The 18,484-nt window shown below is 34.4% G+C and overlaps 1 protein-coding gene across 3 annotated transcripts in view; it reads right to left on the bottom strand.

The window, feature by feature from the left end:
- LOC143255374 (nephrin-like) overlaps positions 1-10,156 on the bottom strand; it is a 220,233-nt gene extending 210,077 nt beyond the window's left edge. For all 3 annotated transcript variants that reach the window (XM_076510932.1, XM_076510930.1, XM_076510933.1), the window contains exon 1: positions 9,744-10,156. Coding sequence is in view for 2 of the 3 variants with exons in the window: in XM_076510930.1 (XP_076367045.1) it covers positions 9,744-9,861 (118 nt within the window). In the remaining variant the exon portion in view is untranslated. The remainder of the gene's footprint in view (positions 1-9,743) is intronic.
- Positions 10,157-18,484: the final 8,328 nt, after the last annotated feature.

Genomic DNA, 18,484 nt, shown 5'->3' with positions numbered 1-18,484 from the left:
CGCAAAGCTACACGAAGGCTATCTGAGCTAGCCATCCCTAATGTAGCAGTGTAAGACTAGAGGGAAGGCAGCTAGTCATCACCACCAACCGCCAACTCTTCGACTACTCTTTTAGCAACGAATAGTGGGATTAACTGTTACGTTATAACGACCCCACAGCTGAAAAGGCGAGTATGTTTGGTGTGACGTGAATTCAAAACTACGACCCTCAGATTACGAGTCGAGTGCCCTAACCACCTGACCCTGCCGGGATTGAACGTGATTTTTAATGAACTCGTTGACAAATACATTTCATATTATAAAAACTGTTACTAATATTTATTTTATAAACTAACGCGATGTGCAACTGTTGTCTTCACATTTTCCTTATTTCATTTCACCCATGCAGCTGGTTAGTAAGAAAACTGTTACTGCTCATCATATTGTAATTCCAGTTCAGAACCATGCATTTAAGTTCCTTTGAAAATGTTTTATGTTATGGTAGTTCTTTTCCCCTTTGTCTGTCTGTGTGTTTAAAGATAACAAAGTAATTAAAATGTCAAAGTTTGCACTTCAGTGCTACTGAACATACTCCACATTTTCAACTCTGGACGAGTTCAAACTGTTACAGTCAATCTCTTCAGAAGGAAAAAATCATCGTGGAAGTGGTTTTATACAAAGCTAACACATGAATAAGAAACTTTCTCTTACAAAGTTAATACGTGACTATGGAACTTTCTCTTACAAAGTTGATACATGACTATGGGACTTTCGTATCATACAGGTGGAAGCACTGCCTATGTAGGGATGGCTCAGATTTTTCATCGAAATGGTATTTTAAGTATCTCCTCAATAGGTCACCATAACTTTATAATACTATAGTATTTCCTTTGAAAACAATATATATGTAATAACTAATTCACAAGTTCTGGAAATGTCTGTAAATATCACAACAAAAAGTTTGAATTCCTTGTTCTTTTTTCTACTACTATTTATATTACACGATATCTCAAGACCAAAACAATGCTGTCAACCACTTTCTATAAGGTAAGATAGTTCCAGATGGAGTATCCACTTTTATAAGTATTATTAATAACCAGTAATATTTGTTTTAAATCATAATGTTATCATTATCCCTTGAAATTAGCTTTTTTACATACATTTGGTATTTGTTATGGACAAGAACTAACATATAGCAGTATACATAACTATCCAATCACAGTTAACTTTAATTTATTCTATATTTTTGTCTTTTAACATTCTACTACACCTAAACTATTATGTAGGAATAACGCAAGTGTTATCCCTACTATGTTGTTTGTATACTTTGAATGATTGACATTAACCCTTGCTACATTTCCTTCCTTTTTTTTAAAAAAAGTTTGTCTTTACTTGTAAATATTACAGTGTCAATAGCTGTAGCTAATATTTCTTTAGGACTCGGTAATGACGTCAGATGGTCCTTAAATTTTAGGTATTAAAGAAAATAGAATATTTCCCTTCCTTGGTCTATCTTATCGTCTCTGACGAAGCGTAAAAGAAAAGTGTCATGTGTTTCAAATGACTTTAGTAGTAGTATTAAAAAACCAAAACAAATCGATACCAGTAGCACCGTTTTTATTACTATGTCTGAAGGATATTGGTTTTCCATATGGTGCTAGAAACATATCAGTTTTAAAAATGTTGAACATTGGTTTTAGTAGGTTTAGGTTTTACAGTCTCCAAATATTATACTCGTTTTGTAGAAACTTATTACTTTCTTTGCAAGTTTTGACATAAAAATATCGTATTAAGCCTATTTCCTGCATGGCTCGTTCTCTTCAAACAGAAGATGACCACATTTCCATTAGATCGATTAGCTGCTGCTGTACGTATGGTAAGGGCGGCACGTAGTCCAATAGTACGGGTGCCACGCACAACTGTCTCCAAACATTTCCGTTAATTTAACTAAACCAGCGCATTTTTTGAAAGCTTATTTAAGTTGAAGTTGTAACTGGTTTTCATGTGCAAATAAAGATAGAACTGACAAAATTCTCGTATATAAAAAACAACAAAAACTCCATCAAGCAGCCTTGTCATAATTGTTTTTTTACCATATATATACACGCTATAATGACGTTTACATGCTTTAAGTAAACAAACTGATCCATCACACAAATATGCATAGTCGATTAAAGAACGTTTATCGCACATTATTTCCTTCATTGTAAACATTAAGATTCGATGAAGTGAGTGAGTGAGTGTTTCGAATTAAGCAAGAAGCTACACGATGGACTATTTCTGCTCTGCATAGCACGGGTATGGAAAACCAGTTTCTAGCAGTGTGAGTCCAAAGGTATACCGCTGTGTCACTGAGTGTACAATGTCTCATTTAACAAAGTCCCTTGTTGGTTCAGCGGAAAGCTTAAGGGCTTATAACGCTCAAACTTTGAGCTCGATTCCTAGCAGTAAACGCAGCATGGATAGTTCATTGAGTCGATTTATGATTAGCTCATTTATTAATCCAATCGCTACAACATGGGTTTAAAATGTTTTATCCATTAATAAGACACACTGAATATTTAATGATATAATTATAATAAAATATCTTTAATTTATTAATTTATTGTGAAAGCGGAAATATTTTGTATTAATTTCGAAGATTTATTTCAATTATGAAATTAGAGTTCTTTCATCTCCAAAGACGAGTATATGGTGAAGCTACTCCTGACAAAATTTAAACGTTACACATCCAGTGGACACATTGTTTGCTTTATATACTAGACAGATTATGGTTCAGTCTGCTTAGAATTTTGCCCAAAGCTACATGAGGGCTATTTGCGATAGCTATCCCTAGTTTATCAATAACAGACCATAGGGAAATACGTTAGTCAATATCACACACAATAAACTTCTAGGCTACTCTTTGTGAATGAACAATGGGATTGACCGCCACCTTATGTTCACGATTCTTTTCCATACAACATAGGTCTAACATGCTCGTTATAATGTGACGATCAATCTCAAAATTCCTAGCTACAAGAATAACACAAGATTGAAAACAGCTGACTAGTTGCATTCCCTTTAGTCTAGCACGGCTAAATTAAAGACGGTTAGCGCAATCAGCCGTAAAGTTTGCACAAAATTCAACAAAAAAGTTGTAAAACAGAAATTAAGCATCTATATAAAAATAATAATGAAATTAAATTTAGTAAATAGAAGATCAATTATGGATTCTGAGCATTTTTTGTTGTTGCTATTGTTTGTTTTGAATTTCGCGGAAAGCTACACGAGGGCCATCCTTGCTAGCCGTCCCTAATTTAGCAGTGTAAGACTAGGGGGACGGCAGCTAGTCATTACCATTCACAGCCAACTCTTGAGCTACTCTTTTATCAATAAATAGTGGGATTGACCACCCATTATAACGCCCCCACGGCTGAAAGGGCGAGCATGTTTGGTGTGACGGGGTTTCAAACCAGCGACCCTCAGATTACGAGTCGAGTGCCTTAACCACCTGGCCAGTTGTTGAGTAAGCTTGAAAATGGCCAGACGTTGTAAAACAAACGAATAATAGAAAGTGTTTTTTTCCACATAAGATGTTTAAATAAACATATCTATGTATTTTAGGAGTTTTCATAGTAATTCCGTTTAATTATAGTAGTATTTGCTTAGCTTTTTCCTTCAGAACAAAACTCACATTTGGTTATTTTCTGTGTCTACCGAGGTGAATCGAACCCGTAAGTCCGTAAACTCACCGATGACTCATTTTATATACTAGTAATTTTGGACTTGAGTACCACAATGTTATGAAAGCTAGAAAGGTAAATTTATATGACAAATATTTCTTTAAGTTGGATAAAGTCCTATATTGGCCCGGCATGGCCAAGTGTGTTAAGGTGTTTGACTCGTAATCCGGGGGTCGCGGGTTTGAATCTCGGTCGCACCAAACATACTCGCCCTTTCAGCAGTGGGAGCATTATAATATGACGGTCAATCCCACTATTTGTTGGTAAAAGAGTAGCCCAAGAGTTGGCGGTAGGTGGTGATGACTAGCTGCCCTCCCTCTAGTCTTACATTGCTAAATTAAGGACGGCTAGCGCATATAGTCCTCGTGTAGCTTTGCGCGAAATTAAAAAAAACAAACAGTCTTAAATTATCGGGCCACACTTTGAAATCACGTGTTCTTGGTTTGCATCTAATTACTTCTAATTATCGCTTCGCACTCTGAAATTGTGAGTTATTTACATTACAAGAACAACGGTCAAATCGCACTTCCGATAACAGTAGCCCAAAACTTAGCGGAGGGTGCCGTGTCAACCTTTCTTTCTTCTATTCTGTTAGTTCAAAAGAAGGGACGATTATACATAGATAATCCTTTGTGTAGCTTTGCGAAAATGTAGGAAACAAACGTTGCTCTTATAACGACCAAACAATCTGATTGTAGTATCGTTTGATCGTATCATTTTTCACCAGTTTTTCTCTGTTTTTGCTTTATTACCAGCAAGTATCTTTCTACAATGAATGATTATTTGGGATATGAAGAACATTTAGGTTTTTGTTTCTGTGTATATGCGATATACCTCCAGATGTAATTAGATATCTCTTTTACCTTCCTCACATCGTAGTTTGTACCCTAGATTAATTGTTCTATTTTTCAAAATTAGCAGAGGTAATGAGATGACGATAAATTACGCTCTCTTTCTTTGAGATGTCAGATGACTCTGAAAAGTTCAGCAGCAAGCCTGAATGCTTATAACTCTAAAAATAGAGTTTCGATATCCGTGATGGACAGAGCACAGATAGCCCAATTGTGTAGCTTTACATCTATGTAACAACTAAATAAAACAAAATAAGACGTCAAAATCAGCACTACTTCCTTCAGACCCGCTATAGAACAAATACAGCCTTGTACAGTCTCTCAAAACTAGTGAAGAGATGAACCTGCTTAGAATGACTTATAGCTTTACATTCCTAGTCACAATGAAGTAAACTAAAATTACTAAAGATTTTTGTTTGTTTTCCTCTTCTTCTGTTTGTCGTTTGGCCTACGAACCTTGAATTCTATGAACCTTTCTCCCAAGGTGTTTGTTTGACAAGAGTTTATACGTGATACAAGGCTAGGTCTTGAAGTGTATACGAGTATGTTGGTCATTATGTAAATATCTGATGTAGTTGCGTACGTTTAAGAAGAAACTGACACTAGAGTGTATTTGTTTTTGAGCATTTTTAATCATATTTAGGATTAGATCATTTTCTGTGTTCAAATATTTCATAGTAAAGTGAATGAAATCATGTGTCAGATGTAGTTAACATACTTGTAGGTAAGTGAACGAAATTGTATACTGCATTTAGTTAGCATATTTAACAAATAGATGAACAAAACCATTTTCCATGTAGGTAACATATTTGATAGTTAAGTGAGCGAAGACTTGTGTTAAATGTAGTGAAGATTCTTAATGTTTAAATGAATAGAACTGTATATTTCATGTAACTGGTATATCGAAACGTTAAATGATCGAAATAAAAAGCTTTTATGATATATTACCTACATTTCAAGGCTTCTGTATTTTCAGTTGACGGTCTATAAGACTATTTCTACTTTTATAAATCGTCTGTAAACAAAAAGTACTAAAACACGATTTCTTGTTTTATCTGCAGTTGAATAGAAAACCTCTATTTCCCAGAGTTTACATAACGAGAGAATTACGTTTCTTTTCATTTCTCTTACCTTTTGTTTAGTATGTCAAATTTAACAAGGTTAGGACAGTGGGATGTGCTCTATTCAACTAACATGTCAAAAATGAAAACAGAAACTGGTTCAGGATATAAATAGTACACATTTAGTACTAAATGTTATGTTATACGACTTGCACTTAATGCAAAGGTTGTAACAAAAGAAAAGCTCTTGCTGGATACAAGTAGTCACTTCAGGAAAATGCTCAATACGGAGTTTCTATTTAATGTCAAGGGTTATATTCTACTGTTTACAGGAAATAAATAGTTACTTCAGGAAATGTTCAATACGGATCTTTTGTTTTCACAAAATTGAACATTGATGTTTACAGTTTGAGAACAATAACAACACCATGGTATATCAAGTTACAATAGTTCAAAAAAAAAGGTAGATTTATAAATACTAAACCAAATTATTAATTTTTCTTTGTAAACTTTTGTAATAGCTGGTATATTTCTTGAAAATATTGTAAACTAAGACCTGGATCATAAAGTTTGTTTCTATCAGAATTCTAAATGTTGATGGACCTGTAGCGAAAAATGATGACACTCGAAATACTTTTTGACATTTCATTATATGGTTTGGTGAAACTAAGATTATAAATATTTTCACAAACATTCCTTCAATGATTGAAGAAGAAGAGATGAATTTATTTTACGTGGAATATGATGTTTAACCTTAGAAATCCTCCTTAGACCTGGTCAAGCTCTATGGCTAGCGCAGCTAGCCCTCGTTTAATTTTGCGCGAAATTCGAAACAAACTAAACTATTGAATGGCTTCCCTTCTACTGGCCAGCAGTTTTAAACTGAGACTGACCATACCTGTGTTCATTCACATTGAAAATATGGTTATTATAAAATCACAATCACGTTTTAGACAGCTAATGCACTTTTAGTCCTTATTAAAAAAATTTAGAGTGCATTTTGTGTTAAATTATTTATTTGATGTAGACTAGACTACAATAAGTGTCCAATATACGTATTCACCAAAAGCATATGTTTCTTTATAACTTTCTTTTACTAATGTGAGAATAGACGTAAAACTACAGACAAATAGCAGACGTCTCATGAAAGAATAGTTCGAAAAATCGATAAAAAATAAGGTGAGAGTTTACTGCAAGGTAAGCTTTTCTACTTGTTAATCAGATAATAAATTTGTAACTATGTTTATTTAAAATACTTTTGGTGCGATGCTATTAGGCAATTTTTAATACAAGTTCAATTGATGTATAATGTTAACTTCCTGAGGGGGTTAAATGGAAATGTCGAATCCCTCCTGTCACTTTTTGCAGACCCTAAGGAATAAATTCTGGTTTGGTGACCATGGCGGCGATTCACCAGTTATAAGTTAACTAAGGGCTCTATATTGTTCGAATAAGTAATGCTCAATTGCTCTATATTGCTATTTATTGGGTTAATTCTTACTTTCATGTATTAGAAATACAGGGTGTTCAAAATGTCCTTGTGCAACCTTAAATTCCAAGAGCTTTTGATGTACACGTGATAGAATTAAACCATAAACGGTTTATAAAAGCATAAATAATAAAGTTTTATTGTAATGTAATACGTTTTAGCTCAGGTTACTAACTAACATATATGTAACGATAGAAGAAAAGGTTAGTTGTGAGATATACCTAGCTGATCCGAAGCCAATAATACTAGCAAGGAGTAAGTTTGGAACTTCTTACAATAAAACATCCCACCTACGACGAGTGAATCTTTTAGATAGCGCCTTCTCCCAGTAGCATGGTGCTCCCTGATACTTTGATTTAGATGTGCAAGAGCTTTCGATTGATTTTTTTCCCAAAGAGGTGGACCTATACGCTTTGAACTTCTTTTTATGGATTCACGTAAAAATTTGCACAAAGCTACATGAGGACTACCTGCGCTAGCCGTTCCTAATTTAGCATTGTAAGACTAGAGGGAAGGCAGCTAGTTATCACCAACCAATAGTAGGATTGACCATCACATTATAACACCCTACGGCTGAAAGGGCGAGCATTTTTGGTGTGACGGGGATTCGAACTCACGATCCTCGGATTACGACTCGAACGCCTTAACTCACCTGGCCTTGTCAGGCCCTATATTATGTGGAATATCTGTATTGCATTACAGTTAATTTGTTGTTAACGTTACAAATATGTTTATGTTGATACCAACTTAGGGATGTTTTCACTTGTTTTTCCATTGTAAAGGTGAGTAGTAATTTATTGTGCTGTGGGACACAACAAATAGTCCGATGTGACTTTTTTATAAGAAAAACACACTAAGAAGGAGATGAGCATATCGACACTATGGAAACTTCCCTACATGGACTAGTCGGTTTCATCAGACCATGTTAGGATACACAATAACAAGAAAGAAAAAAAAAAAGAACATAACACACCATAGAGTTTATGATGAAACGAATAACATTACGTGTCTGTGGAATAGATTAAGTAGTGAAAAAAGAACGTTACTTGTTAGTAAAATAGATTAAGTGACGAAAAATAACGTTATGTATCTGTAGAATAGATTAAGTAGTAAAAATAACGTTACGTATCTGCCGAATAGATTAAGTAGTGAAAAATAACATTACGTATCTGTAGAATAGATTAAGTAGTGAAAAATAACATTACGTGTCTACACAATAGATTAATTAGTAAAAATACTGAAAAAATAACGTTACGTGTCTGTAGAATAATTATGTACTGAAAAAATAACGTTACATGTAGTGCTTGTTTGAAGTAAAACACAAAGCTACACAATAAACTATCTGTGCCCTGCCCATCACGTGTATCTTCAAAACCCAGGTTCTGGCGCTGTTAAGTCCCCAGACTGAGGGGCAATCAAGTATTGAAAAATAACAACGTTACATGTCTGTAGAATAGATTGAGTAGCGAAAAAATAACGTTGTCTGTAAAATACAGGAACTAGTGAAAAGAATACCCTTACGTATCCGTAGAATATATTAAGCAGTTAAACATTAAACCACAAACAAATAAACATGCAAATCATGAAGGAGAGCTGTAAATCATAAACGACTAGTTTTGGTTTGAATTTCGCGCAAAGGTACATGAGCGATTTCTGCGCTAGCTGTCCCTAATTTAGCAGTATAGACCAAAGAGAAGACAGCTAGCCATCACTGCTCACCGTTAACATTTGGGTTACTCTCTTACCAACAAATAGTAGGATTAGAGGTAGCATTATAGCGCACCTACGGCTGAAGAGACAAGCACGTTTGATGTGGTGGGGATTCAAACTCGGGACCCTCAGATTATGAGTCGAGTGCCTTAACCACCTAGCCATGCCGGGCCTCCATAAACGCCTGTTGCATAAGATTTACTTTTTCTCTCTCTAGTATTAAGCGGGTATTTAAATCCAATTTGTAGTGTTATGATCCCTCAGGCTTACCGCTGAATGACTAGTGGTAAATTTATGAAAGAAAAAATAGCAAAACTTTCAGTAAATTAAAGAAAAAAAAAGTAAAACAGCAATAAGTATGTTGTACTCTGGAGGCTAGTCTGGGCTACCTTCTTCTTTCTAAAAAGTGATACATTAAATAGAGCTTTGATTAAGTCGTGGTAGTGAAAGCCAGTTTTCATTGGTAAAGGAAAATGGAGTTATTTAAATCTTCATTGTGTGTATAATACTAGTAAGATTGAATATATGATAAAGTTGGCTATCTATAAGTGAGTTGATTAAACTTAAAGCTTCATTAACATGCGCCATTGTTAACCCTAGAATTATCAAAGGGACCTATATGATCCCAATGACGTTTTAAACACGTCTTCCCGAACAATTTATGCACCAATTTGTTTCTGAGTGCATGAGAGAACTACGACAAAAACCCCTTTAGTAATTTCTAGTATGCTACGTGCAAAATACGTGATTTCACTCTCTTTTGTCTATTTTTCAGTCCTTTACACTGGATATTGTAACAGACAAAAACACTGAATTACCCAATGACAAAATATGTGAATCCCACCATTTAATAAAGAAACGACCACAAACTGATCATGTGAGGGTTAAATGAGCATAATTTGTGAGTGATACTATGTATAAGGCTTACCTGTAGTTGAAAAGAAAGTCATGCTTCCACCGCAGATGAGAAACAGTAACAGGCCAGAGTAGCGGGGGGCCATTTTTATTGAGTTTCTGTCGTGTTTAAGTAGCAAAATGAGCAACATCTGATTGCTAGTTTGAGAATCTTCTAACAATAACTCATTCTGTTCTTATAAAGATTTGTTTTAAGCAGAGGGCCACACGGGATGACCGTCACGTATTAAGCGCGCGCAGAATACTTTTCCCCTTCTCAGTTTTATCTCTCATTTAAATAACCCCACAGCGAACAAAAACGACTGTACCCATGGCCGTGCATATACGAATGCCTTTCTTCGTTCGATTTCCTCAAACACGTCCCTGCGACCGAATCAATCTCTCAACTCTCTAACCGCCCTTAGAACTGTTTTCTGGTCGCTAAACTGCGAACTAGCAGCTCCTCATCGAATTCTGCGGTAGTCGTTACCACCTGTCACGTGATGCAACTTGCACGCCCGTGGTTCTTCGTTGCTCGAGTGTTTGTCTTGCTCATCCCTTAGAAACTGAAAACAAGGCCGTGCAGGCACCTACAGCGCTTTCTTCTTATTAGGAGTTGGACTAAAGGTCAATAAATGAATTAACCAGCATACCTTGTTTTCATATATTTTCAACATAGTACGTTAACATCGCTGGTATCTTAAACATGGTAATTTATAACTGAGAGGAGCAAGGCACTCTCCTACTATAAGTATTTACCGTGCATTTTCATTAATAAAACGATAAAACAAACTTGTGAGCATCTACGATTACCATATATGGTAAAAACGTAATGTGTGTTATAAACACACTTTATCAAACCACGATAAAAATCTTGAGCAATAAAAGTGTAAAGTAAAAGTCGCAAATTATTATTTACGTGACGGAAAGCAATCAATTTTTACAAAATTTCCGAGCCGAAGGACATAAAAGAGTTTAATGCATTAAATTATGAAAACAGTACGAAACCGGAAACATGACGGACTTTCAGCTGTTGGTGTTATGTTTTACAATGGTTTCTACGGTTTGATGTTCATATCTTGATGAAACAAGAAAGTGTGACAGTTACATTTAATCTTTTCTCAACCATCAAGTTGAATTATTTTTCGCGTGTCTAGTTTAAGGTATGAGTCCTTTGCTATATCACTTTTATATTTGAGTGGAGTATAAGACAGGCTATTTTGGGTTCATAACGATGTAAATCTGAAGGCTTACTAACATTTAAAATCGGATTTCGATACCCTTGGTGAGGGCAGAGCAAAGATAGCTCATTCTGCAGCTTGCGCTTAGCAATAACCAAACCTTTTATTTTCTTTTTTAGTGAGATCAACTGTGATCAACCTTTTATGTATTCACCACAGTTTATCTGAACACACGTGACAAAATTCACAAACTTAGATTTTCCTAGGCTCATTGCGTATCATAAACAGTTGTGTGAGACAAGTATATACTGAAATGCAAATTTCTTTCATACCGATGTCAGAATATTGCAAAAAATATTAATTACTAAAAATATTTAGACCTATGTTAAATTTGGTTGTTGTTTATAGAGACTTATAACACTTGTAAAAAAAAAACTTACTTACTTGTGGATGTTTTAGTTCCTTAAATATTTTGATCACTCAAAATCACCAAGTGTTTTAGATGTTGTGGATGAAACGTATTTGTTCTTTTATTTTAATCATTCCCAAGGTTTTAACCAACCAAACGAGATCCAAAAAAATCCCAAAAAGAACAGACACTAAAATAACTGATGTCTAATACATAATGTGTGTGTGTATGTATTGTGTCTTTTGTTTCTCTACAAAGTTCATGAGAAACCATTATTGGTTATCGATCACCGAATAGCTTTCTCTATTTTTGTGCAGGAATTGTCTGTATTTATTAATTAGTGTGAAAAATATAATACAAGTGAAAGGAACCTTTAATACGCAAAAAAATCCAGTCACAAAAATGTATTTTAAAGTGTTTTTTTTATTTCTATAACCCTCCCCCCCAAATAAAGGAGTGAACTTAAAACGTTATTATTATAATTTACAAAATCTAACACTTCCATGTCTTCTTTGAAAGGAGTGCAAAGTGTTTTTGAACGTAACTTCCGAAATCGTCATTGCAGTACGTTAATCGAGTGTCAAACACACCATTGAATTTTTCACTGGAGTGTTAAGGGAAAGTATTTTATCAGTTCTGTGGGGCTTGACATAGCCAAAGTGTTTAGTTTACCGAGAATTCTAGACATGATGTTGTTGAACACATTTCGTTCATTCATCTTTACTTGCATTATGAACGTGACAGTAATCTCTAAACTCAGTCCAAAGAGCTCGACAGATATGAATGGTTGGAGGTGCTGTTGGCTAACTTCCTTTCTTTCTCAGCAGTTCAAAATTAGTAGAGAAGAGTGTGAATCTTAACGGTCTCTAATTTGGTAGCTTAGCTCATTTGTTCACAAGGATACGCAGGTTAAAAATTCTAGCTATCTTTATATTTTGGTGTCTCTACATTGAAAATCAAAAATTCAGGACCACTAAATTATTTACTTTGAAAAGGGAAAAGTAGACAGGTCTCAATATAACTTGGTCCAAGTTTAATTTTCATTAATCTGCTATATTTTAAATATCGTCTACATGGTTTTCCAAAATTTATAAATTCGTTTGAATTTCGCACAAAAGCTACACGAGGACTATTTAGGATAGTCGTCCGTACCCTAATTTAGCAGTTTAGAGAGAAGGCAGCTACTTACCACCACCCACCGCCCACTCTTTAGGTGCTATTTTACCAACAAATAGTGGGATTAATCGTTCATTATAACACTCTCCACGGCTTAAAGAGCGAGCATGTTTGGTATGATGGGGATTTGAATCCGCGATCCTCAGATTGCGAGTCGAGTGTCCTAACTACCTGGCCATGCCGAGCTTAAATGTGCAAAAAGAACTGATTAGAAGTAAGCTATTCCAACACGGTGCCAGGTTCTCTTAAGCAGATAGATAGTACAGATTGTGTGGTATTAAACTTTCTCGCTTGAACAAGTAGAAGATAAAAATCGCATGATAATTCTTTTTTATATGTAAGAAACGAACTAAATCCTTTTATAGGTATGAACACTATAAAAAAAAGTTCACAAGATTTAGCGTCAGGAAACCAAGGGTCTTATTGCATCAAATATATAAGAAAAAACTTTTTTTTTCTTATTTTAGAGCCCACAACACTAACAGCACTGGGCCTATTCGACGTTACATGGGGCTAAAGCTCTCAAGCTACATTTAATTTCCGTAGAGGTGAATAACTGATTCGCATCCATAGAAGTTTTTTTGTGATAGTATAGATCGAATTAAAGTTCCGCTACACTATTCGATATTTAAATAATGGTTGAACATGGAAGAAATAAATATGTTTTAAATGGATTTTTCACGTTGTTTTTTTTTTTCTGTGGCAGTATAAATCGAACACAAGCTTCGCTATACCCTTAGTTATTTGATTAAAGAATAAACATGTAAATTTTATCAACAACAAACAAACCAACTATGAAACAGTTTCAAATACTTTTCTTGGGGCGATATAGAACGCATTTAAGCTTCACCATGTGATTTGTCATTTATTTAACGAATACCACAGTGACACAGCAGTATGTTTATGGACTTAAACGCTGAAAACCAGGTTTCAATACCCTTGGTAGGTAGAGCACAGATAGCCCGTTTTGTGCTTAACTTAGAATAAACAAGACAATTATTAAAGTCGTTTTTCAGACTCAATTTTTTGCTTTGTTTTTCCAAATAGTTGTTTTTTTTTCTGTTGTGTGTAAATATGTTAAGTGAAACCTACTGGCCAAGAATAAAAACATTTAAGCAAGTCAGGTCGGTATACTGACCAGATTCGTCTGTCTTATTAATATTTATATTCAAATGAAACTTATTTTCAGATGATAAGAAAGAGGTAAGTCATTTGACACTTTTGTCTAATATCTAGACAAATGTTAGATTAAAGCGTCAATGTTATAAAGACAACACCTACAATATGTTTCCCTTGTTTGGATCTATTTTCAGTAAATAACAACGTACTGAAGCAAATAATACTTAATTGAAAAGTGTAAAGCCTAAATATTTTTCAAAAGTAAAATAATACTGACTTACAATCATGTTTAGGCTTACTGGTACTCAACTTTGCGCCGCTTTCGTTCCAAACTAATGATATAAATGACAAAATGTCTGTTTGTCCGTTTTCTTTTAGCAAAGCCAGATAGGACTATTTGCTGAGTCAATAGAGGGTATTCTAACCCCTGATTTTAATATTGTAAGACAAAATGTATTTTTGCAAGGTCAAAAGAACGTCCTTAGTTCCAAATGACCCAGCATGGCCAGGTGGTTAAGGCATTCGACTGTAATTTGAGGGTCGCGTGTTCGAATCTCCGTCACATCAAACATGATCGCCCATTCAGCCGTGGGGGCGTTATAATGTTACGATCAATTCCATTATTCGTTGGTAAGAGTAGCCCAAGAGTTTTCGGTAGGTGGTGATGACTAGCTGCCTTCTCTCTAGTCTTACACTGGTAAATTAGGAAGAGCCAACGCAGATAGCCCTCGTGTAACTTTACGCGAAATTCAAAATAGAATCAAAAACAAAACCTAGTTTCAAATACCTGTTCTGACGTTCATTTAAAAGTATTCATCCTGCTTATGCGTTTATCCCATGTTTTGTAATTAATTTATACGATGTTATGATTATATGTTTGATCTGCAGTTATATTTATGATTTCATAAAAGGCTTACGGTGTAAAGCACGTTAACAAGGGGCATTCAGAAAGCCCAATTTTAATTAGAAATCTTTAAAGATTCGTTGATAACGTACATTAAATGAAAACGTTCACATCACGCGTTACCATTCGTTTGGATATTAATGGCGATAAAATGTATTGTTGAATCTTAAAAGTGCAGTTCTAAGACGTAGTGGTTGTTTTCCTTAAAAGCCTTTAGTAACGTAACGCACACACCTTTTTGTCTCCGAATGTCGTTACTAACAGCTTCATTAACAGCAATATTAATAAATACAGGCGTATTTCACGTAACTATCGCACAAAAAACAAATTTAATAAGGAAAAAGTAATTTAAAATCTTTAAAAAGCGAAAAAATATTATAGTTCGATCTAAAGGGACTGTTTTTTCATACCATCGAATGTTTGAAATCAAAGCGAAATAATAGAAAGGGAAGCACATATCGAACTATTTGCACGCCAGAAAAATTTTATTAAGTTTTACGAAAAGAAGTATTTCTAAGCAAAATCCGTCTTTACATACATAAAGTAATTAGTAGAAATCTCAATACATATATTTTATGAGAAAGCCGACCGACACTGTTCATGAGCTGTAAAAAATTTTATTTTCTAAAGTAACAAAAAAAAATGTTTCTGATATTAAACCGTGCGTGATGACCCTGAAGAAGCTCCATGGTAGTAACGCTTTGTGGTTCGGAAGGTCAACATCATTATCATTGTTTACTTTTCTTAGTGGGAATATTATAGCTTTGGTGAACAATTAACCCTAGGGTATGGTCGAGATAAATGGTTTTATAAATATTAGTATACTTACAAATTTTTGTGATACTAAAATATTCGATTTAATCGTAATACAACAAACAAACACCGAACTCGAACCCTCAATTATTTCCTAGTATTTAGAATATTAAATTTGTGTAGTATAACAATGGAGGGCTAAAGTACTACTGACTCTGAATATTCTCAATGATCATTGTTAAATGTGATTTTTATTAGCAGATGAATGTCACTTTAACCAGCAATTGCAGCTATCACTTCTGAGATAGAAGCAAGATTATTTCAAAACCTATAATTATCAAATAATTAGAAACCAACTAATTTGGGTGAGAGTTCTTTTTTATTTATTCTTCTTTGTTGTTGTTATTTTTTAAATCCCCCCCACTGTCACTCGTTACCCACTTTCATTTAATTTTCAAAAAGAGTTTGTTTTTGGACCGTGTCATGTGATCAACCCGTTATACGTGCATTTTCTCGAATATTCCTTTGTAAGTATATAAAGCATACTATTTGAATTAACTTACATTTAATCAACAAAAAGTTTTAAAACCTTCTTTTAAGATTGATTATAATGTATAATAACAAAGTTAAGAACTTACTTTTGTCCTTATTACTTTGAGAAACTTTTAAAGTGTATATCAAAACATTTCGTCTTTAGAAATATTCAAACCCAACTAGCAATAAAAGGGTTACATAACTATTATTCCAAATGTTGTTTTCAATCTTCCTGTCATCACAGTGGGTTAGTGGTTTCTTGAGTTGCAATGGCAAAATATGGAGGTCGATTCCCCATGATAGACAAAGATTAAATACATTATTGTGCAGATTTGCGCTCAATGAAAGAAAAATTAAGTAATCTTCCTCTGGTGGCAGCTTTCACAACTTTTATAACAAAACAAAACTCGTTTACTCATTGTGTATTTTTGAATAATGTCAAATACTTTTATCTTAACTGTAATCTCGTAATCTGAGAGTGACGGGTTTGAATTCCGATCACACCAAACAGTTGGCTATAACGAGTGCTCAATCCCACTATTCGTTGGTAAAAGAGTAGCCCAAGAGTTGGCGGTGGGTGGTGATGACTAGCTGCCTAGGCCCGGTATGGCCAAGCGTGTTAAAGCGTGCGACTCGTAATCTGAGGGTTGCGGGTTCGCATCCCGGTCGCGCCAAACATGCTTGCCCTTTCAGCCGTGGGGCCATTATAATGTGACGGTCAATCCCACTATTCGTTGGTAAAAGAGTAGCCCAAGAGTTGGCGGTGGGTGGTGATGACTAGCTGCCTTCCCTCTTGTCTTACACTCCTAAATTAGGGACAGCTAGCACACATAACCCTCGAGTAGCTTTGTGCGAAATTCAAAAAACAAACAAACAAACAAACAAACAAACAAACTAGTGACTAGCATGCAGAGCTAACGGAACAGAATGTTCACGTTTTGAACCGAGATGTGCTGATAAACACACGTTGCACCTTCAGCTGTTAAGGAGTTATAGCTAAGACAGTCATTATTACTATTCAATTTAAAATTAGCCGTATATGCAGAGGATGCTAACGGCTGGCTCCTTGGATAACTAGAAGGTAGCTTGTTCCTTACTTATTTAACATTTCACATACATTCACAATATTTTAATACTGTGTTTTTTGGTTTTTTTAATGACCGCACTTCCCAAGATATTGAGTCGTTTATTGTAATTCTAATGTCACAGTGACAAAGAATGGTCGAATGATAGCATGGGCTCACAGTGTAGGAGAATATTAAAATACAAAAATAGAATAAATTAAACTAATTAAATAAATTAATAGTTATTTATTTATATATATATATATTGCTCTAAATTAATTCTTGTTAATCTTGTTTATATAGTTTTTAAAGGATTGATATTGGCCATCCCTATATTTATATCCTTTTTCTGAAAAGATTTTTTTACTTGTTTGCTTGTGCTTTAATGTAGTGTTTTAATATACATAGGGAAGTTGTACTTATAACTAAGCTCTTTAAAGAAACATAAAATATTAGTATGAAAGATAGCTATAAGAGGGAATGATAACATCATTTACGCAAGAACTATGATTTTTTAAACAAATGCTACTAATTGTTACTGATACTTATTAAAGTGGATACTCCATTTCTAACTATATCACTTCAGTGAAATTGGTTGACACCATTGTTTCGGCTTTTCTCTTATCAAGTAATAAAAAAGAAGTAAAAGAAAGAAGAACAATCTTGATAAAACTGAAATAGATAGAAGAAATTAAAACCTTTTTTTACTGTGATATTTACAGACGTTCCCAGAACTTGTGACTCATGATATGCTGGTGAGTATAATGAACGTTTTTTGCTGATTCAAGTTCACAAGTGCATCCTTTTCACAAATCCAATTGGTGCTAACCCAGCATGCTTGAGACTTTTGCATAAATTGATAAAATTTACCATGGCCGACAGATGCACAGAATTGACACTTGAATCATTAGACATATGTTCTTTATATTTTTGACTTTAATATGTCCTTTGTAACAGCGAATGATTCTTAGTGCATTCAATCATACAACACGTACCGTAAGCTATTTCTGAAGTTCAATGTTATTCAACCAGGATATTTATTGGATGTAAATGAATATATCATGATTTCTTAAGGACTAAATCCTGATGAAAATGAAATAGGTATAAGTAACAGAGTTTCCCATTAATACCTGCCAACTTTCCATGGACTGATACATTTTGTTTTCGGGCAACAGCTTATCAGGCATTAAGAGAAATTTTATTCAAACATGAAGATTTATAATTGCCATAATGCACGCACTAGAGACAAGTAGTTGCTATAGCGGTATCTCCAAACACCGGGTACGTAATAATATAGCTATAACAGATTCTGATATCATGATAATAGATTTCCGCAAGTTCTAAAACTTTTACATCCAACTTTTGATACACAGAAAATGGCTCTGTCAACAGTCATATTGACAAACCACTTTCACTAACTGTTTCCACAGCATAACATCCATATGTTTACTGTAAAAGTAGAAGCATTTTCATTTTCAAAACACTCGATAGTTTTAACAATATTACTCATTTACATGGTCACATATTTTGAATACCTTGCCTAAATTACAAACATAATAAGACAGCCCCTAGATAGACAAGATGCTGAAAATTTGTAATGTCACCACTATCTGAACAATTACTATTTATGTAAAA

This window comes from Tachypleus tridentatus, chromosome 7 (genome assembly GCF_004210375.1).
Source record: "Tachypleus tridentatus isolate NWPU-2018 chromosome 7, ASM421037v1, whole genome shotgun sequence".
In the NCBI taxonomy this organism is placed as follows: Eukaryota; Metazoa; Arthropoda; class Merostomata; order Xiphosura; family Limulidae; genus Tachypleus; species Tachypleus tridentatus.
Note: the sequence above shows the minus strand (reverse complement) of the source record. Positions and strands in the feature narration are given on the sequence as shown.